This window comes from Megalopta genalis, chromosome 11, assembly GCF_051020955.1.
Source record: "Megalopta genalis isolate 19385.01 chromosome 11, iyMegGena1_principal, whole genome shotgun sequence".
Lineage (NCBI taxonomy): Eukaryota > Metazoa > Arthropoda > Insecta > Hymenoptera > Halictidae > Megalopta > Megalopta genalis.
The window spans coordinates 7,509,354-7,530,140 of NC_135023.1; the positions used below are offsets into that span (position 1 = coordinate 7,509,354).

Genomic DNA, 20,787 nt, shown 5'->3' on the forward strand with positions numbered 1-20,787 from the left:
TTGTTAGGGCCCCTTCACAAACGCAAAACGTTCCAGTTATTCATAAGTTCACTAACAACGTAGCGAGTTATCCCTTGATTCAAGAAGTTACAGATAGTATCGCCATATTATCCTTAATTTAAATTGTTCAATGTAAAAAATAGCTCAGCTGTTTTCAATATTATTATGTACTGCTACAATCATTATTATAATGAATATTTTTACGTGAGTCCATAAGGAAACACATACATTGTACGCGGAAGTTATTTGAAAAGTAACTGGAAAATCAAGGATTGAAATTTCTCTTTTATTTTCATCTTTTATACAATAATAGTTGATACAAAGGAGGATGGGAAAATCATAAGTAGAATCCGACGGTCATGAAAAAGAATATGTCCATCTCGACGACATCCCTATCCATTCGTGTGGGTTTTAAAATAGCACGCGGTTTCCCCTTCCTTGTGACCGCAACTATTACGACGCGTCTTCCATTCATAAATAGGGAAGCACTTGTCGTGCGGGCAGCCATCTTGACTACGTGATGGGTGGAGCTTCTTTTATTTTGATCACCGAAAGCGCAGATTTCCTGGTACATATTCGCCGTGCGTGCCGCAACAAATTCTACGGAAATATTTACAACCGGTAAGAATTTTCCTTCGGTTTATCGTAAATCGGTTTCGACGTTTCAGTTGTTCCATTGACTACCGTCGTCCCAGTACGCAGTGCACAGCTGATCAGTGGCCCCGACGGACGGTAGCCGCTCGTTCGTTCCTTGAAATCCTCGAAAAACGACAGAAAAGTTGCCGTTACCCGCGTCACCGTACAGTGACAGTTGCAATTCGAATCCCAGCCACGTGGAAAAAAGTTGCGCCATTTCGAAAGTGTCTCCGTCAAGTGTTCGAAGTGTGCGTTACCGTTTCCCGTTCGTTGGACGTTTCCAATGGTTGCCGTCCGGTGAGTACAAGCGCACGGATTTTAAACCGGGTCCTTGCCCATTCAATGCAATTACACCGTGCCTCGACTCCATCTTTAAAAATTCTTTCGCCGTTCTATTTTTCGTGACATTTGAATTCGAAAATCGAGCCAGGAGAGGGACTGGTGGGACTCGAAGGGGAACTCAACCAGAAACTTTTTAATCGGCTACTTTCGGTCCACGCGACACCGAAATACATCAGCGACGGAATGCGCTGGAGATGCAACAACAATGCATCCGCGAGTTTCCGTAATAACGCTGCGTATTTCCAAAGTTGTTTTCCTTGTCGATGCTGATTTCCGGTTTAACTGGCCGCGCGCACACACACGAGTCGTTATCAGCGATGCTTAACGTCATGTTCTTTCGTTGCGCGTCTGCTTCGTTAAGACAGAATTTCGCAAAAATTGATAACGATTCGTATCAGCGGGGAGGAAAGAGAAAATCCATGATTTCGAAGCAGCGAGGAAACCGCGCTCGTTCCGGAAAAATAGCAAACGATTGTGATTCTATTTTCTCGGGCGTGTCATAGGCATAAGAGGCACCAGGGTCAATCGATGCCACGAATTCCAAACTTCGTCGACGATTTTAGCCACACTGACGGACGTGCCACTCGATTTAAAAACTACGTAAGCCGGCGGGCAAGCTTTCCTGGCCGAAAATCGTCCGTTAACCATGCGCAGACGTCCCCTTTGCGATTGGCAATTAAAGTATCCGTAACACAGTGGATACTGTTTACTCTCCGCGGACAGGACAGCGTCCGTTATAGGTTATGTAATCGATACGCTAATCACCATTCAGACCCGAGACCGTCCGCGCTCGTTAAATTCCAATAAACGGCCGAGAGGGAATAAGAAATGAGAATTTTTTGGCTCGCGCAGAAACGAGACTAGGACTCGGCTATATTTGTGATCGCGCGAAAGCGAGCTGCTTAGAGAGTCAATAACGAGCTTTATGGGGCCACGTGAATTATCGCAATCGTAAAGATCCCGCGCACGGGGCGCGTTAAGGGGGCATAACCATTCGACCCCCGCGAGTACATTCTCCGGATCGTGTTACAGCCGAATGGCCGTTTACAGAAACCCGTTTGTTTCTTTTCTAAATCATCCCCATATTTTATTATGGGCTTCTTGTATGGCAAGTTTGAGATTAAAGAAATTTTGCTGTGAAAAACAACAAATTCTCTCCAGGATAATAAAAAAAGCGATATTACATATAAAGGGCACTATTATATATTATTATAATGCAGAACTTATGATTAAGTTCAGAATTATATATTATTATATATTATCTGTTTATTCATAATGCAGAACCGTCGGGGCATAAAGTATGCTTTCCGCGAGTGAAGGAGCTCTTCAGCAGCTAATCTTGATAATTGCTCAGCATTTCTGGCTTCACCAGCGGCAAGAGCTGTGCTTGAACGTTGGTTCGCCTAATGCGAAGAGCATCCTCCTGCACGTGTAGGAGGGACCTTTTAGAAATATATTTATAACTTTTAAGAACAAAGTTTGTTCGAGCTCGAACTGGCCATATAAACACATCACACCATTAATCTAAGTCGAAATATATGAGGCACAGACGTCCGCCATTCTTCCGTCAAGTCATTTCTAAATGGAAACGATACGAGAAACCGTGACCGTTATTGATAGGTTATCGACGCGGTTCGTTAAGTCATACGCTTTTTTAGCTGACGTTCCGTACGCGCGAAAAAAAAGTGTAACATTATTTTCAGGATCTCGGTGTTTATTTTCGCCCCGAGCCGTAACTTATTGAGCTCTGCTTAACGTTAACGCGAATGCGTCCCTCCCGTCAATTATTATTCTTGGTTCCTTATTTTCGTCCAGCATTAAAACCGGACAGACGCACTTTTTCTCCTGTTCCCGTCAGCCATGCTTGTTCTCTCCTTACGTACAATTTCCACGTAATTGCCGATGCTCGTCCCGCGCGCGACTTGGCGAGCACATAATTCAGTCCTGCTAAGGGTCATTCCACCGGGGGAACAATCATTTTGATAAACAATTACTGCAATTACTGTCCGTTACAGCCCTCTTCGACGACGCTTGAAATTACGCGTTTCACCCGCGGCTGATCGATGCTCGGCGTACAGCGAATCAACAGGTGTCTAACGAGATTGAACAAGGTTTCCGGAGCGTTTAACCTGTCTGCTCTTGGCTCGTTAAAAATTGCATCGTAGCGATATTCTTCGTGCTGATAATCGGGAGTAGTACTTGATCTGTTCGATTTTTCACGGCGGTAGGCATCGATGACGATTGTTTCTGGTGGTCCGGTTTGCAGTTCGCTCGAACAGCACGCCCCGGTCGAGACGCATTCGAGACGTTTAAAAAGAACTGCCAAGAATTCTTCCAAATGCGTGAAAATACTCGTAGAATTCGCTTTTCCCCGCATTGCCAGGAGCAGACGAAAACAGCCACGCTGTGTCTCCTGGGTTATTTCATGACACAAATATCTTGCCGGCACGCTGGAATTCCGCTTTTCCTTTTTCGCCTGTCCCGGCGAACGACACTCTCGTTCCTCTCTTAAAATCCCCCCCTGTCACTGATAGAAACGTCCTGCGTGTCTGGTGCAATTAGATCCCTCTTACGTCCTTTTTGTTCGAAAACCCCGGACCGATGCCGGCTCCATTGTGTGCTCGCGCGAGTCGGCATTATTAACGACGTGCCGATTTCCGGGATCGTGATCGCCCGCAGACCTTCGGAGGGTCCGCGGCGCGTTTAAAAATATTCGGCGAAGAATTTTGTTGGAAGTTGAGCGTGGCAATTATTTCGATGGAATTTTCGCAAGCTGTACTCGGGGCCAGTTTGATGTTTTGTCCAACAGTGCTATTTTACACCGAAGTTGCAATAGATCGCGCTAGATCCACAGGGTCGGTCAAATTCGATCCGCTGTCGCGCGTTTCCGCGTCGAATGCTTGCCCACGCGCGTTTATTTTGCAGTTTCGTCATTTGCGTGTCGAAGAACCGTCCGTGTTGGCAAACATTGCGGGAACGGGTAAAAATGTACGCTCCCGAAGTATTTCGATCACTCGCGAAAACGATCAGAATTATTTTTACCATTACCCTCAAAGGTTCACCAAAAATTCATTTAGATAGCCTACCACTAAGTTCCTAGCGGTGTTACCCCTTCGATTTTGTGCACGATGGCTTTAAGTAAAAGCTTCAAAATAATATTTTCACTATAACTTTTACTATATTTAAATCAAATTATTTATATTTGTACTATAACTTTTCAATGACCGAACAGTGCCGAAGGGATGCTCGACAATTTTCTGTCGATAATCGTGTCAAATGAATTCGTTATATTATCAGTTTCTTGCAATTGAACGGGTCCATTACTTTCATCCCTAGAGAACATCACTATTAAAAGTCTTGGATCCTCTTTCGTAAGTTTCGCCTAATTCACAGCCAGTTGGATAACACCTCTTGTAACTTACAGGCCAATCTGTTCGAGGCGACCAAAAAATATTACCGCTTGGCTCGTGGTTCCAAGACTTTCCTCGTTGGGGAGCACCGACACCTCGGTCGGAGCAACAATTCGATACAGGACCGATGCGCGTAGACGCGGCAGCTTGTGCCAATAAACAGTTTTCTTTCTGATTGATGCCTCACTCACCTGACACGCCCGATGCTGCCAGGTGCGCCGCGAACGGAGAAAGGGAAGCGAAATATTAATTCCGCCCAGCGTTTTATTCTTCGTGGCCAGGAGCCAAGTGCGAATTGCCACGCGTTCGGTTACCAATCTCTCAGTTCCTTTCGATCGAGCGAACAACCCCCGACGGTTGCCACTTCCTGTGTCCTCGATCTTAAACCTCACCGCCTCGATGCATCCTCGAGGTAACGGTTACTACTTCTGTCTCTTCTAATTGAAATCGTCAATTCCTACAATAATCGTATATTAACTTTAAATAACAATTATAGAAGAAGCCCTTGCACAACGTTAATCCGTAGAATTTTTTGAAAGATAAAATAATTTTTATCGATAAAATCGTCGTCCCTTTTGAACAACTTTTTAAGAAATTCTGAACCGTTGATCGTCACTTTTATCCCTTAACCGGTACAATGATTTTTGAAAAAATGTACCGATTTAATTCTATGTAAACATTTCATTGATAATTTATTCTTTGCTATAAAATAATGCAATCGTGGAAAATTTAACTTCGATTATAAAATCAAACAGAGATGCAATAAAGTGTTAAACATTAACATAGAGGCTGGCGTGAAGAGGGTTGAAGATCGTCGGACGTTAATTAGGCTGAATTTGCCCGCGCCAACGGAGAAACCGATCAGAAGATCGCTTCAATTATCCGTTAATTGTCTGTTGACAAGCCATTATCTGCCAACTGGCCATCGTTTCGTTATCCGAATGGTCCGCTCATAGTGCAGGAGGGTTCCGTTAATGCAAAGGGAGTCGACGGCTACCGTCTCTGCTCGTTGGAACGGGTCTTTTTGCGTGTTTCCAACGGGATCGGAAGATTCGAACTGCACCGGCGAATGCATTTTAATTCGCACGCGAGTTGCACCTGCGGGAGGAGGACGCATGCGTGCGCGCGTGGGAGCGCGGCACGCGCAGTGCCGGCTAATTATGTGGCACTCCTACGTTCCACGCAGCACAGGTGTCCACCGTTCCTTTACTCGCTGCCAATTCCGTAACGTACCGGGTGTTTCGGAGTTATCGATCCCCGCAGCCGAGTTTCGAAACGCGGATTTTTTTGCGCCGACCAGACACATTTTGCCTCTGGCTTTTTGCTTTTTCGCAGAGGCTCTCAACCTGTTTTATTTAACGGACGATCATTTTTCGAGAGCATATTTTTGCCAGACATCTGGTATGTAACTATAATACAACCACCCTTGGGAAATGGGTCGAATGGGCTGCTCGTTTAAAGCCCAGAAAATGGCGATGCTTACCATTATTCGAAGTAAAGCAGGTTAAAATTACTCTGTACACGGTCTGACCTTTAATACCTTAATCTACTAATCTCTCGTTGGCGGTACGATTATTCTAGATCAAGCAGTTAGAAGAGATCCCTGCAGATTTCATTTCATGGGTTTCAACGGTTCCCGATTCAGCCGTACGATTGAGACAGTATTCGATGGAAGCAGATTCTTCCCTTTTATTCTCAGACAACGACGCAGCAATTTTACACTTTATTTATTGCGCGTAATTTCTTTTAACACTGGAATGGTGGACCTTTTTTTTATAAAAATATAAATGAATACACTTGGGATCATTTACCATTTTATTTATCAACATACTTTTCAATGAACTTTTTCCAATTTTTCTCTAGACCTTAATGGAACACGTGTCAACAACTAGATAGTCAAATAACAATATTTATACCCTGGGTCCAGATGAGCCTGAACACCGCTATATCCGGGTGTCAAATATCAATTTCATTACACCACATGAACCCAAATAATTCGTTGAATCATAAGTGCAATCGCTGTCGCTTTTCCACAATCGAATCTCAATTTGGGAAGCCCTATTAGAAAACCGCCGGTCAGTAAAATGTTCACGATCTCTTCTACCTGGTTCATCTGAATTGTTCAACTGTGCCTATCGAAGAACCCAATAACTTCTCCACATAGATCGCGATCGTTCCTCGCGATCTATCTAATATTTCTATGGATCGTCGTCGACAAGTCGGACAATTTGCCTGGACGGGTTCCGTGGTCCTCTCCTTTTCATTTTCTCACGACTTTGTCACCATTAATCGCGGCCCGCCGCCTCTGTCCGCTCATATTCCGCGGGCCTGAACAATTTGAAACAGTCTCGGACGACGACACGCGAAACCGCACGAGGAACGTCGTCTTTGGAGGGCATCCAAATCGTTTATCCGGGAAACCGCGAAATTTCCACTATCCCGTCTCGCGAATTCTTGCGTCCGGTGTCTCTTGCTCGAGCTCGAACCGCCATCGTAGCCACGTTACACCCTTAAACAAGGGACACTCGTGAGAGTGTCGAGAGTCCGGGTCTCGGTCGCGAGTCTCGTCGTTGCTCTCCGCATAAAATCAGTGATCGTGTCTCGCGACGAGCCGGACGACTATCCATCGACGAGAAAAAAATCAGTCGCATGGACTGGTGTAACGACAGAACCTGGCACCCGCAGGTAGGCCTTGCCAGGAGGATGGGGGCCCACGATGGGGGAGTGCCATTGCTCTAACATCGCTATCATGCAGCTGTTCCATGAGCTGAAGCAGCAGTTCCCTGCGCTCCCTGATCACGTCGTCTCCCAGTGCATCGCCCAGGTATATGTGCTCTTTGTCCGCCATCGCTGATCCCGGAGACTCGATCCGACCGACGCAGTCTTCAGCCAGATCCATCGGGCACGTTCGCTTAACCTGCGGGCCTACTGTGATCGCAACACCGCGCTATTGTTCGCGAAACATTGAAAACATCAGTTAGTTGTCCTAGGATGGTTTAGGGGAGGATATTTTTTAAATGGCGACTCTAGAACCACCAGGTTTAAAGTGACACATCCTGGATTCGATGAAATCAATTCATTTACTCTTGCCAGTATTTTCAATTACAGCTGTGTTCGATTTCAATAAATATATTCTCGTGATTTCTACAAGGAAAGCATCGCTCTGTTATAAATGTCTCCTTTCTTGTTCAACTTTTGAGTATTAAAAAATTGCTTCTAGTTTCTCAAAAATATTGTTTGCAGGCCAGAGAGCATTCAAATAGTTGATAGTATAGTCAGTAGCCTTTTCAGACTATGTCTGAAATCTATAATCGATGTTCGACGAAATTGTTTAACGATAGATGTCGCGATCGAGTGCTCCAGGAACGGCGTCCCGGTTGCACAGAGTGTGCTTCCCTAACCAGCAAAGATTTGCCCTCCTCCCCTCCACCGCTCTCATCCGTCATCGCTGAGATAGTCGAAGCACCTTAACGAACTAACATACACGCGCGTACATCCCGCGGATCCGCAAGCTTCTTTTCCGTGTCCTGCGAATTAACGTGTCCGAACCGTCTGACGATCCTGCCCGTTGCACGAGCGTGGAACCTGTGTGTACGTAAGCTCCTTTGTGCTGAGAACTGTTTGTCTTTTTACTGGAAGTTGATCCTCCGTCGGCGTGGTACGAACCCAGCGCGATACGTACCCTAATCACCGGAACACACACTAAATACTGATCTAATCCCACGAAGACGGAAGTGACGGCGGACTCTTCGTTCGGCACTTCCGGTTGCACGACAATTAATCACTGCCGAGCCTCGGGATCATCCTAGAGGACTGCGGAAACCTCGACGTCTCTAACCCCTTGCGGTCCACCTGTTGCATTTATTTGCGTTCAGCCACTCGGCCAGGGTAATCCCCCTGGATGAATGATCGGGAGCAGTTTACGCGCTCGCTGCTGGCGTCACGCGGGCGTGACACCTCGGATTTAGGGGTGGTTTAATTTAGACAGGGGCATTTCGGATGGCAACTTCATCGCGGACGAAGGGTAACCCTTTGCACTCGAATGACGCTGTCGAATGTATCGTAACATATTCGAAAAGAAGTTTCGCATTTTTAAATTCGCTTGTCTTTAATAAATTGTTAAGAACGTAAATGTTGCGCAACGATAAAGAGATATTATATAAAACGAAGAAAGTTGCGTAAAATTGAAGCAGGTCGTAGAGAATGTCTTGAAACAGCTTCGAGTGCAAATGGTTAATATTGTAATTAGAGGTATCCAGTAGCAAACGCGTGAACTTTTTCAACCCTTTACCCGCGAAGCAAGGGATGTTTAATCGTTCGCGCTGCACGCTGACGATACCGCTTAGAGGATCGATGGCCCGCAGACAGGGCAGCCGATCGACTAAACATCCCGATCCATAGCTAGCTGGACCGCAAGGGGTTTAACGCGGCCCGCATCAACCCCTCAGGAACCGCGCGAGTTTAAGCGGGACGACGCGGTGGTCCGTTGCGGAGGAAGACGGCGCGGCGTTGCCCCTAAAATTAGCCGCAAGCTTCCGAGCAAAGCTGGCCTCGAAGGTCCCGCGGCGACCGGAAGCTGGCTGACCCGTTGCTGCGTCTGTGCGTTCCAGAACAGCCACGACCGGGAGACATGCGCGAGAAGTCTGCGTGCCACGCAAGAGTCACGACCGTCACCGGGCGCCTTCCCTCCGGCCGCGGTCTGCGGCGCTCTTCAGCTGCCCCAGCAACAACAACAACCGCCGCAACAACAGCACCCTCAGCAACCCCAGCAACGAGCAAACCCAGCGGCCGCGCAGCAACGTTGCTGTGCGATGAGCCAGCCCCAACGAACCGTCACGAGCAACCCGCGACCACACAGGCCAGCGTCGCTGGACATCGGAGCGTCGCGACGCTGTCCCCTAAGCTGTATCCGGGCCGCAGCCATCTCCTCGTCCCCGCCGATCGCGGGTAACCCTTCGACACCCTCCTCCGCGCCGCCAGCCTGCACCAGCAGGGGCTTCTTCGACGATTGCATCGCAGGACCTGTTGACGCGAACTGCAACAACCATGTACCGAATACCGGAAGCGAGCCGGCCGCGTTCGAGCTGAACGTGAACGTTGCCTGCAGTCCTGCTGGCAATCGCGGTACGCATCGAGAACAGAGTCCTCCCCATTTTTTCTCTTAACCCTGCGAGTACGAAGTGTCTTTAGCAGCTGGTGGTGTTGGATGTGGTCCTCGTCGGCTATGTTCAGAGACTTTTGGAGGATCGCTAAGTTGATCCGGGCATGGTCCGGAGTAACGTTACAATCCTTGTTCTTTGACGTAGCCTCGAGGACCTTCGTCGGACGTCTCTAGACGTTGTTCCGCTACCAGAGGTTCGAGGCTTGCAACGGGTAGTTTTCTCTCGTCGTTCGGAGTGCGATCTCCTCGTTGAAGTTGAATGATTGATGGGAAACACGGTTTGCCACTCAGAACCGAAAGGGTAACTTCCGAGTGGCTTTAGCGCCGAGGCAAATGTGTTTGCGAGAATGTTTACTCGTTTCGGAGATAACGTACACCGGCAACAACCCGAGGGAGCAGTTTGTCCGTCACGACGGAGCCATTTCCGTGAACCGGTGGCTTCGAGTTGCAACATAGTTGCAGAGCCGTAGTTGATGAATTAGATACATGCAGCGGCGTGGTTGCGCAACGTGAAATTACGTGGCTCGGGTGCGTCGTGTTGATATGGAAACGGGAATAAAACAGGTTCCTGCCACGTGCAGCGATGGCAGCGGTCATTTTTAAGTCCGGTTGCAGCGCGTCGTGACCTTGCCACGCGGATGTCCTGCGGACCGCTCGGTCATCGCCGCGATTTAGTAATGTTCGCATCGAAACCGTCGACTTCTTTTGGTAACTGCTGGAGCTACCCTGAGACGATGCGTAGGATGTATCGGAAACTGTGATCTTTGCGTAGAACTTTTTTTTTCCGGTACCGTGATGCCTTCTCGGGAATTATTGCGATTCATATTGAAATCGCTGTTTGGCTATTTGCCACCTTTGCTACTTATTGCAGCGTCTTCTGGCCGTAATTTCTGTAAACATGAAAACAAGTGGAGCTAGCTGTCTGTGATCGGACATGGTAGACGTCTCAATTTTGAGCACCGATCGTTCCTCGGATACCATATGGGAACGGGAATTCTAAGCCTAAAGACCCTCGACTTAGGATCATACTGTTCGTCCGCTTCACCCTCATCTTCGAACAGAAGCCCGCATAAATTGTTTCTACTGAAAAGACATTCTCCAATGTCCCTTCATCAAGGATCCTCTTCTATTCGTCCAAAAACTTAGGGGATACCTCGAACTTCACCCTAGGATTATATCTCTGTTCATCCACTTCATCTTCGGACAGGGGCCCGCATAAACGGACGTTCTCCAATACCCCTTAACGACCCCCTTCGCCGAGAATCCCATCAGTTTCTAACCGCTGATAAATCTGTAGACTTCCGAACGGTGCCCACGATCGGTGGCGCCTGTAAACGAACCGATCTGATCGTCGATCCACGGCCTCACTACGTGGACCCGTTGCTCATCGTGGACAACGCCGGTCCTCAAATCGACCACACCAGAAGCTACACCTCGGTTAGCCTGACCTTAAGGCCGCCGTCGTCGGAGCCACAGCCGCCGATCGATATCAGATCGCAGGGCTCGAGCCTGACCTACTCGAGCTCCTCCCTGGATCCACGGGGTTTTCAGAGTCGCCTCCAGATCAGCATCGGTGCTGGAACCGTTGGCAGCGTGGCGGCAGCTAGGATCAGACCTCCGATGGGTCCCAGCAGGCCCAGCAGCTTGATACCGCCGGTACAAACCGGTCCCCAGAGGCCACCAGGTACGTGACACTCGAAACCGAACTACGTTGTTCTGGCGGATAGCTGTTGCGACGTTCTATCTGTAGATAGGAAGAGAATCTCGACGTTACAAATGTCCCGATTTGCTGAAGAGCGTACCAGATTCGAACAGATTGAACAAAATTAAAGCATCGTCAAAGTTGGAGTCTGATTGATCAATTTTAAAGATCCTTCGAAGAAGAATCGTCTAACCGGAAGATACTCCTCAGGGCTTCCAGCGGGACCACCCAGCCAGTTGCCACGGCCCACGACAACAATGAGTGCCCCAACCACACCCTCGGTACCGCCGGCAACGAACATCGTCCCTCTCATCAGCCTACCAACGACACCGTCAGGACCGACGACGACCTCGCCGCCCTCCAGTCCCGTTGGCGAACGGATACAGGCCAATTCCGATCAGAATCAATCGCCGTTGAATCAAGGTATCCCCTCGCCCCACCTCGGGCCAACCGATTCGAAAATAACCTTCGGTCTATTTTAATAAACCGGTGTGTGCGTGTGCACGTGTGTGTGTGCGTATTCCTGGTTCCGATACCGAGGCGGGCGCGGGCCGTGCTTTGTTTTTCGGTGGGTCTCGTATTATATAGAAGTGATAGACGTATATTTACCTGCTGAGAACCGACCAGTCTGTCCGTCGCACGTACTACGCCCACGCACGTAACACTGAGAACGATATTTACGCATTCCTGACCCCACGCTCCGTCTATACATAGCCAGGCTCGCGGTTACTCTACACGGACCACCTGATCCGCTTTTCCTTCTCACCAGCGCAGCGGCGTCGTCTCGGTGATGACCATGCGTTTCCTGAACGATGATTGTCCGCCGACTACTCCGCGGTATCGGTTAATTGTCCTGAAAAATCGATGTAGCTGCTGGAATTCCGCCTGGCACTTCCTGCGACTACCCCTATCTGTATGCACCGTCAGTGTTCAGACATCAGCCTTAGAACATCAGTCTTAGAGCATCGATATCAGAGCATGGTTCAAAAACAGGATATTCAATCTGCATTAATGATTGTACGATTCCTCAAGTTCATCACAGTTGATTTATCACTGAAGATTTACACGTAGGATAGTTGCAGACAAGAAATTGTTATAATAATCAAAGTCCGATACGTTTTTCTATCGGTACAGTGGCGGAGCACCAAAGGAAATTGGTCGCCGAGCAGTTAGCCCGGAAAGAAAGGCTCGCCAGGGAGTTGAGGGCCGAGAAAGGACGACTCGAAGCGATGAAGAAAGAGTTGCAGTCTCTTTCGAGACCCTTCGATGCCTCGATGCCACCGCAAGTAAGTATATAATTGTCGAAACATTGAAACATTGCATGTGACACAGTTGGAATTCATTCCACAGGAGCTGAAGAGAAAATTGAGAAGCGAAATCTATCAGCTACAGGTGGAATGCGACAGATTGGCGGATGAAGTGGATCAGTGGTCAGATCCAAGAGGTGATTGTCTAGTATTTTAGTTACTGTACAAGAAACAGAGTAACTTACCGTTTGGAAGCTAAGTTAGAATTCATATCTCAGTGTTTTCGTAATGCATAATGCATAAATGCATAATGCCTACTAACGACGAGTCTAGTAGTGACTAGATGCTGATGTTTACGTATTGTCTATGCTTACAACTTTAAGTTCATAACACCTGAAAGTGTCATAAATAAAAATACTGGAGGCTAGTTTAACTTCCAATATGTGTAGCTGCCATCAATGATGATAATCGCTGCGAAGATTTAATTGCTGTATTAATTTTCAGTGCCTCTAGGAGAAACGAACGAAGAATTCTATCAAGATATTTATACCGGTCAACCGTTGCCACCGACTTCCACCAACTACAATCCACCGCCATTGCCTAGTCAACCGCCTGCTTGGCAACCGGATGTCACCGGAAATAACGTTGACAGAGAAGAACGGGACGGTCCCTCTTGGGTCTGTAGAATGTGTACGTTCGATAATCATCCATTGATGAACAAATGCGAACAGTGCGACATGCCGAGGTTGCTGAATCATGGAAACACAGGTACGGCTTCGAGAAAATCGATTGAGGAGATCACGCAGTATCTGACGCGTTTGGAAGCTGAACGTAAACCTCCAACGTCGTCGAAGTAGCAAAAGTGTGCCTTAACAGCATGTGTCTTTGATTGAACTTAATTTGAAGAACTGTTTTGAAGATTGATTGACTCGTACAACTGCATACTGTGATGAAGTGCGCAACGAAAGGTGATAATAGAGTACTATAAGACTTTTGAAAAGAAAGCAATAATGATGTATTGACGGCCGCGCTACTCCATGCGGTATCAATAAAACAGGACTTAGCGTAATTAATCATAATGCATGGATGTGTCTTATTTTTTCAATTAATTTGTATAGCCCTAAAGCAACTGATACGTTTAAGCTGAGTAATAACGCATGTCTTGTTTACTCATGTGTTGCATTTAAATGAATTATACTCATAGTTTTCACTGTGTGTTGTGTCCTTTCACTCATGGTAAGTAGCAAAGTTTTCAAAGTAGAAAAGATTATGTCCAATTGTGTTATTAATTATAAGTGTAATAGAAGTCGAATTTTTAATTTACAGGCGAGACACAGGATATTCATATACGAGTCACACATCATCACAACTTCTCACCGAGCCGTGAGTATATTTTGTAGTACTTTCCATGAGTCAATAATACTGTGAAGATCATGCAGTTGCATACAATATAAAGTAAGTTTTTATTTCTTTTCCAGGAACAGTGCATAGTTGGGTGGTATGATGTGAACTGCATTAGAAACTTGAGAAACTGTATATAAAATTATTATTTAAATTAAATAAAAAAAATTGTTGTAGGAAATCAACAGTTTGCAAGAAGTGGGTCGTGAAAGTTTTAACAACTTAATTCAGTTCTTTTCTTTCGTTTTTTTATTTATGATAGCGTACATCATGTGAAATTAATATAATTTAATATATATATCACATGTATATATTTATATATACATAGTCTAACTTTCTTGATATACATATTAGATTGGGAGAACGCATCTGCACTTCTAGTTACTGAACGGTCAACGACTTATCATTAGTCTGGCTCCAATTTGTATGAGTTTTGAAATACTATTTAAAATACAAGGTATTTGTAGTAAGTCCATTAGTGTGACGTACTCCCGTTATATGGCTGTACCCCTCTCCAAATTCAGCTTAGTTTCACGAGTATATTCCCCATAGAATCTCTCCAATTTCTGATTGAACTTAGCATTACGTTCATTGATGTAATCAATATCGGCATCATCATTATGCATCCTTCTTCTACTATATTTATCCCGTTTGGCAATTCTGTGACAAAATAACGAATATCATTAAAATACATACTAAACAAATTCTAAACACTCTGCACTATAATACTAACTGTTTTTCCAAGTCTTCCACCATCTTATCTACAGCCTCCTTTTTATCTTCATGAAGACCATGCAATATAGTGTTTTTATCCCCATAGAAAGCTGGCCCTAACTTATTTTTGGTATCTTCGTATGTCTCCATATTAGGTCTGATATTTTTCACCAATCTATTATATTGACGAATAGCTGCCTGTTCATAATCTGAGAAGCCTGGATCAGGATTACTTTTGTTTCTCTTTTTCCTCGCAATTCGTTCTGCCTCTGTTGCATCGATATGCAATAATTTGATTCTGTCATAGTCTTCTCCCTGCAAAAATACATAATATAAACAGATTTGTTCTTTCAAGAATACAACATTTCTATATATATATCACATTTTATACTTTTTCTTGCGCCTCTTTTCTCGCAGCCTCATCCTGCACAATCCACTCCGCTTGCCTCTTACGCGATTCCCAATTGGAGGGAAGCTTTTTCCTTTTGTCTTCCTCGACAACCTCCTTATGATTCTGCTGTCTGGCTTCATTCTATAAAAGTAACATTTACTAACTATGGAATTATCCTTTTACCACAATGAAAATAACAATACATTCGCATCAGATGACTCATTATTTCGCTCGAACTATAGAGAATGTTATCTACAAAATTGAAGCTAACTCGTTAACGTGTCAAAAACTCAAAGCAAACATGACTTTCTTAGCCTCGAAGTCGGAGCAATAAATTTCTCACCCTTTTCGCATGTAGATCTCGCATCCGCTTCATTCTCTCGGCATGCTTGTCAGCAAACGATTTTTCACCCGAGCTCGAACCTTCGTTTTCCATCGCGTCCCGAACGTCTCCAAAACGTTATGCGTATCCGTCGAGGTTAGAACATAGTTGTTCACAGGTCACTTAATCATCTAGCGTCAACGTATGTGTCACGTCAAGGCCGACAGATGTCAGGTCGCACGGTCGCAGTGATTCAAGGAGGAATAAGGCGAGCTCGTTGTTGGCCAGATCACTGTTGATCACTGTTATCGCGCTGGTAGTGGTATCGTTGGTATATTCGCATCGGGGAAAAGTCGGGTGAATTTTCCGTCGGCTAATAGGATCAAGCGTACCGGCCGCGGTACGATCGTGTTCTTTTGAAAGCGCTCTTCTCGCTAGCAGTTCGCGTTTGCGTAAATCTGGATTCACGGTGAAACGTGACGCACGAAGCGTTACTATACGGGTTTACCGCCAACATTTCCGCGAGTTTTCCGAGCGTTTCCCCGCGGATAACAACAGGCTCGTACTCGGGGTGGATTCAAAAGGGTTCGAAAGCTTCGCACGCGCTAACTCGCGGCTCTCCCTATCAGTGGTACTTCAACTCCTGCACGTGTTTCTTGCTCCCTAAGCTGCCGCGCGTATCCCCTCCATTTTAGTGCGCATCCTGCTCGGCACAGGATTTTTTTTTTTTTAGAAAGAGAACGAGATATGACCGAGAGAAAAAGAACGAAACCAAGTGGGCTCTATGCGTGAGTATTCGCATGAACGAGAAAGCTAGCTTTTCTCACACTGCTATACTTATCGTATCTTTCTTTTCACGCATCCATTCGGCTGGCGCTACATCTGAGAGCGCACGGTATGAAATTCTATTTGTAAAGGAGCTTGTAAAAGTTTAACATCGAACATCATTCATTTATTCGAAATACCTTCGCAAATGAGATTTCGCGCTGTGTGCCTCGGATGCAGCGTCGGCCGAACATATGCGCGAAAAGAGTGAGTTCGCAAGCACGACGGAGTGAGACAAGCTACATCGTTCATCGGTGCGACTTATTTCGCACGTATGTACAAGTCGTTCGATGTCATGTTTTCTTACTCATTCGTCGTTTTCCCTCTTTGCTTTGGCTACGAGGGCAGCACTGTTTAGCAGTAAATTGTCAGCCAATCAGAGGAACGCAGTTTCTAATCCCATTCTCGCTAACTGAGCAAGCTACGGCCAGAGAGGTGTGCAGGAGTTTTAGCTAACAGCTATCACTATCGTTATGGAGACCCTCGAATCGAGTCGCGTGTGCCGCCTCTGCGGCAAGCACTCCGGTATCTCTATTGATATATTTGACAAGAATGAAAACCATTTGAAGAAAATCAACGCCGTTCTACCGATCATGGTACGTCACTAATTTCTGCACAATTCTTCTCTCTGATTTTCCGCGGGCCCGACGTGTCGTCTCCCAATAAACACGCACGCCCCCTCCTCGAACCACCTACCTTGTGAATCAAACTTGTACGACTTTTCGTTTTACCGGATTGAATCAAACTGCGACCGAACTGTACGTTTTACGCCCGAACAATCTTTCCGATGTTGCTCTGTCACGAGGGGATGGCATATCCACAAGTGGCATTTATGTTGTCAAAAGTGAGGTTATCATTACTTTGCGCGCCAATATGCCTCATTAATTACTTCGACTATTGCGTCACATTGGAAATGTAATGGTAGCTATTTGCTGTATCGATCGGAAGATCGCAGGTGAACGTTGTCGGAGGATTTGATCCTGGGGTAATCACGGCGCCGGACCATGCCAATATCGAAATTATGCCTGCTGGTAGCGTGCTCCGAGTTTGCGGGGGTTGACGGTCACCTCATGATCGCTGCAAACCCCTTACATATTGTTTCAATATTTCTCATTGCTGAATTCATTTTATCGATCGTTATTAACGACTTTGATAACTATTGCAACTTCCTGAAAATGAACATCTACGATCATCGATTACCCTACGTGCCAAACTTATCGTATCGAGTAACGTTAAACGTTAAATCACTTGTATATCGGGTCGAATTTCTTTAATTGCACTTTCTAATTCCTAGAAAATATGCCACGTGTAACTATACGCGACTCAGATTATTACATCGATACTTTGACCTTGAAATTAAAATGTTGTCACCGAAACTACGCAGAACCGTTTGTTCCATACTGAAATTAAAATCAAGCTTTTGAGGCCACGTTATTGCAAACGTTATCATGTTATTCGAGATGTTCCCAAATTACTGACAAAATTCGAAGATAATTTATTGTACAAATGTATCGACTAGAACTTCACCACTTTACAATAATGCACGGTTAAATTTACATCGATTGGGCAAAGTAAGGGAATGGGCAAATATATTAGGGAAAGAGAGATAGAGTAATACTTCGAGCAGAGACTGTCAAATTTCTACATTTGAAGGGATATTGGCGATTAGCAAAAAATAAACGTGCAATAAAGAACATTTTATGTTTAGTAATTGTCGCCTTATCCTTATAATTGTAGCATCAGTGGCTATCTAGAATTCTTCCGTTTAAAACGAATCCAAATACGATGTAACTTTTAATTCTCGGTAGTTCTAGCGTTAAAGAAATTCCGCAATTTTTGCACGACCCTGTACGACCCGTTAGCGTCTTCACCTCTCCCCCTCCCTCTCCCGTTTTCAGCGTTGCACGATCATAATCACGAGGAAATACGTAATCGTTCTGTATCGATTATGTACCTGTAGGTGCACGAGATGGACCTGTTGCCGAAACACATGTGCCATCGGTGCAGCTACAAGTTGGAGGAGTTTTTTAAGTTTTACGTCGATTGTCTAAAGACAGACTCGCATTTGAAGAGCCAATTATCGTGGATGGGGAAAGAGGTCCCGCAGGTGAGGGTCGGCACACCGATGGTACAGATCGAGAATATCAAGATCGAGACGCCGGACTACGATGCGGCCACCGTGGACATGACACCCCTGGTTGGCGACGTGAACTACATGAATTCCATGAACACGATGGCATTCGAACCGGACGATATTTCATACGGCGCTTACAGATGCAGATGTTGCTGTGATAAAATGGACCAAAGTAATCCGACTGTGTCAACGAACTATTCGAACACCGCGGAGTCGCGTTGCAGCAGGCTGGAGAACGATGTTGATAGCGGTAGCGATTCGAGAACTATAAAGATAAGCTCCTCGAGCACATCGAAACTTGATATGTTCCAGGAACAATCGAGCGTGTTAACGCAAGTCAATAAAAATGACGATGTTCCAAAAAATGCTGGTTACAGTCTATGTCATATCGAAAACGTTAAAAGCATGGCCGATGTTAATGAAGACGTTAAGAGCGTGATCACTCGAAATCTGAGGCCCAGGAATCTTCTGGTAAACTATGTAGGACAGAAAAGGAAATCACCGTCTCTCAGATCGTTGTCGGGAAATCGGAAATCGAAGATAAGAGCTAAGCAACAGAAGCTCGAGACAACGCAGATGAAGGTGGAGAGGTATGACGACTTCGAGGGTCGGATTCTAAGGCCGAGGAATGTCACGATCGATTACAGAGGGCAGAGGAAATATTCGAAGTCCTCGAATAAAAACCAAAGATTGAACGGTGCCGAGCTCAACGTGAACAAGCGCAAGGTTCGCAACATCGCGAACCAGTTAAAGCTGCCACCGGAACAGATGCTGACTGCGATAGAGGACAGGATCAACTTCGCGGTAAAGCAGGAGCAGCTTGCGGATCTCGAGGACTCGATGCTAAACGAATCCATATTATCGCTGCCAAAGAACAGAACAAATAATAATTTTGCTGATAGAATTAATGTACTGCTCAACAATATTAAAGTTCAAAACGATAGGGTCAATTGCAGTCTTTTGAGTCGTACGCCATCTGATTTCAGTGGAGTAGATGGAATGAAATGTTTGAGGTCAACGAATCGACGAGTTGCGGCGACACATTACGCGTCTAAGTACCTGAGGAGTCACGATTTATACCTCAGAAATGGAAAGAGACGAAAATTAAATGAACCGGACGTGGTCGCTAGCACATTCGTCAGGAACCGTCACAGTCTAATGGACAGCAAACTTAACATCAGGAATCTGAAGAAAGCGTTCAGAGGCTTTATCGACGTGGACAATATTTCCGCGTCGACTAAGTTGCCCTATAAAAATGCCTCGCACTATTGCGAGGAATGTCACACTAGCTTTGTCAGCAAAGAGTTATTTAAACTGCACTTATGTTATCATTGAACTGCGATTAATGTGATGAGATAGAGATATATTTTTACTTGTGCAAATTATATTAATATTTTCGAGAGACGCCAAGGTTAGCGTTATTGTAATAAGTAAGTTTGAGATGGGAACTCTAACAGAGTGCCTTCGGTGCTCTATGGTTACAAGGGTGTATAGAATTATGGGACCCTTTATGTAGTACTCGCGTAAACGTGCGTGTAGATATATGGCAATCAGCGAAAAACATGTACCTTTAGAATTTATTTTGATAACGAATAGTAAAAGCATGAATAATATAATATTTTATTATTTTTATGAACGAATACAATTACATACGAACTATCAGATGCTGACAGAAAATGTTGCGACGAATGTTACAATTTACGCTTAAGAAGTTCATGAACAGATAGTCACAAAGCTCTTCACATGATCTGTAAGTTTGAAATGTTCAAAATTTTGTTTTTATTTTGAAAGCATGAGGTTTATTTAATTTTTCTAAAAGTAAATTTAAACGTCTGAAAATATTTACGTTGTAGTACTTAGTATTGCAAATTTATGGATTGTGTATAGACCCATGTGACTATAAATATTCACAAATCGCCTTCGAAGTTTAATAGATATATTCATATTCTACATATGTATATAATATATATACATATATTTTATGAGATATAAGAGGAATATAGATTCGTATAAACAATATTGTGATACGCAAGTGTTCCACGTCTATAGGAATTTGTTTAATCCATTGTCGCTCTGCACAACAACCTACAAAGATGGTAGAAACATGCCCTTCGAGTTAATTGTCTTGTATGTCCAAATAAAATCATATTCGATATGCCTTATGGAAGTTTAACGGCAATTAATTAATACATATTCATCGTTTGCAACGAATTGCAAGGCAATTATTATCGGTGTTATATACAGTCGAATCTGAATTGTTATGAAACTTAAATTCTATGAAACATTGTTAATACTTACTAAGCGCACTCTCGACACGTTCTCAGGCACTCATTATTATTGATTAAAAAAAATGTTCTTTAATATTAATCATTACTTTGGCAAATAAAATTCATATTTAAATTACAATTACTGCAAAAGATGATATTTTTCCACTTCTGTTATGTGCAATAATAAAAGTTCTATTCCTTTTAAGGTTTCGATCAGATGTATTTTATTAAATCG

At 44.8% G+C, this 20,787-nt stretch overlaps 3 protein-coding genes and 1 long non-coding RNA gene across 17 annotated transcripts; 2 read left to right on the plus strand and 2 right to left on the minus strand.

Moving 5' to 3' along the window:
- Nucleotides 1-272: 272 nt before the first annotated feature.
- On the minus strand, nt 273-821 carry LOC117226205 (uncharacterized). The gene is made up of 2 exons (XR_004491740.2): nt 685-821; nt 273-600 (listed from the first exon to the last, which is right to left on the minus strand). It is a non-coding gene; the product is annotated as an uncharacterized LOC117226205 (long non-coding RNA).
- Tab2 (TAK1-associated binding protein 2) lies at nt 603-14,080 on the plus strand. 12 transcript variants are annotated; one of them, XM_076525424.1, is made up of 11 exons: nt 710-933; nt 4,403-4,800; nt 7,074-7,212; nt 8,999-9,512; nt 10,847-11,233; nt 11,420-11,674; nt 12,386-12,537; nt 12,584-12,695; nt 13,003-13,266; nt 13,825-13,881; nt 13,959-14,080. In XM_076525424.1, the coding sequence occupies exons 3-11, from the start codon at nt 7,105-7,107 to the stop codon at nt 14,000-14,002; spliced, it is 1,893 nt and encodes a 630-aa protein (XP_076381539.1). In that variant the 5' UTR covers nt 710-933; nt 4,403-4,800; nt 7,074-7,104; the 3' UTR covers nt 14,003-14,080. The 12 variants fall into 12 exon arrangements, 11 of the variants coding, with proteins under 11 accessions (XP_033336204.1, XP_076381539.1, XP_033336202.1 ...); XM_033480313.2 differs by lacking the exons at nt 710-933; nt 4,403-4,800 and adding an exon at nt 603-621; XR_013034455.1 differs by lacking the exon at nt 4,403-4,800 and having other exon boundaries at nt 13,003-13,734.
- A 45-nt stretch (nt 14,081-14,125) lies between these two features.
- Nucleotides 14,126-15,586, minus strand: LOC117226203 (pre-mRNA-splicing factor Syf2). Its single transcript, XM_033480326.2, has 4 exons — nt 15,348-15,586; nt 15,005-15,145; nt 14,633-14,928; nt 14,126-14,559 (listed from the first exon to the last, which is right to left on the minus strand). The coding sequence occupies exons 1-4, from the start codon at nt 15,438-15,440 to the stop codon at nt 14,394-14,396; spliced, it is 696 nt and encodes a 231-aa protein (XP_033336217.1). The 5' UTR covers nt 15,441-15,586; the 3' UTR covers nt 14,126-14,393.
- Nucleotides 15,587-15,594: 8 nt separating this feature from the next.
- Nucleotides 15,595-20,691, plus strand: LOC117226199 (uncharacterized). 3 transcript variants are annotated; one of them, XM_033480320.2, is made up of 3 exons: nt 15,595-16,114; nt 16,500-16,747; nt 18,112-20,691. In XM_033480320.2, exons 2-3 carry the CDS (start codon nt 16,625-16,627, stop codon nt 19,618-19,620), a joined length of 1,632 nt encoding a protein of 543 aa, XP_033336211.2. In that variant the 5' UTR covers nt 15,595-16,114; nt 16,500-16,624; the 3' UTR covers nt 19,621-20,691. The 3 variants fall into 3 exon arrangements, with proteins under 3 accessions (XP_033336211.2, XP_076381543.1, XP_033336212.2); XM_076525428.1 differs by having other exon boundaries at nt 16,510-16,747; XM_033480321.2 differs by having other exon boundaries at nt 16,513-16,747.
- The last annotated feature ends 96 nt before the right edge of the window (nt 20,692-20,787 follow it).

Excerpts from the sequence above, each read along its gene's own strand:
- LOC117226203 (XM_033480326.2), bottom strand. The coding sequence starts at position 15,440 with ATGGAAAACGAAGGTTCGAGCTCGGGTGAAAAATCGTTTGCTGACAAG. Across the intron at positions 14,929-15,004 it reads GAAAAGAGGCGCAAGAAAAA|GGAGAAGACTATGACAGAAT; the intron begins GTATAAAATGTG and ends GTATTTTTGCAG. Across the intron at positions 14,560-14,632 it reads GTGGAAGACTTGGAAAAACA|AATTGCCAAACGGGATAAAT; the intron begins GTTAGTATTATA and ends ATTTTGTCACAG.
- Tab2 (XM_033480313.2), top strand. The coding sequence starts at position 7,105 with ATGGGGGAGTGCCATTGCTCTAACATCGCTATCATGCAGCTGTTCCAT. Across the intron at positions 7,213-8,998 it reads TCTCCCAGTGCATCGCCCAG|AACAGCCACGACCGGGAGAC; the intron begins GTATATGTGCTC and ends TGTGCGTTCCAG. Across the intron at positions 11,234-11,419 it reads CGGTCCCCAGAGGCCACCAG|ATCCTTCGAAGAAGAATCGT; the intron begins GTACGTGACACT and ends TCAATTTTAAAG.
- LOC117226199 (XM_033480320.2), top strand. The coding sequence starts at position 16,625 with ATGGAGACCCTCGAATCGAGTCGCGTGTGCCGCCTCTGCGGCAAGCAC. Across the intron at positions 16,748-18,111 it reads ACGCCGTTCTACCGATCATG|GTGCACGAGATGGACCTGTT; the intron begins GTACGTCACTAA and ends ATGTACCTGTAG.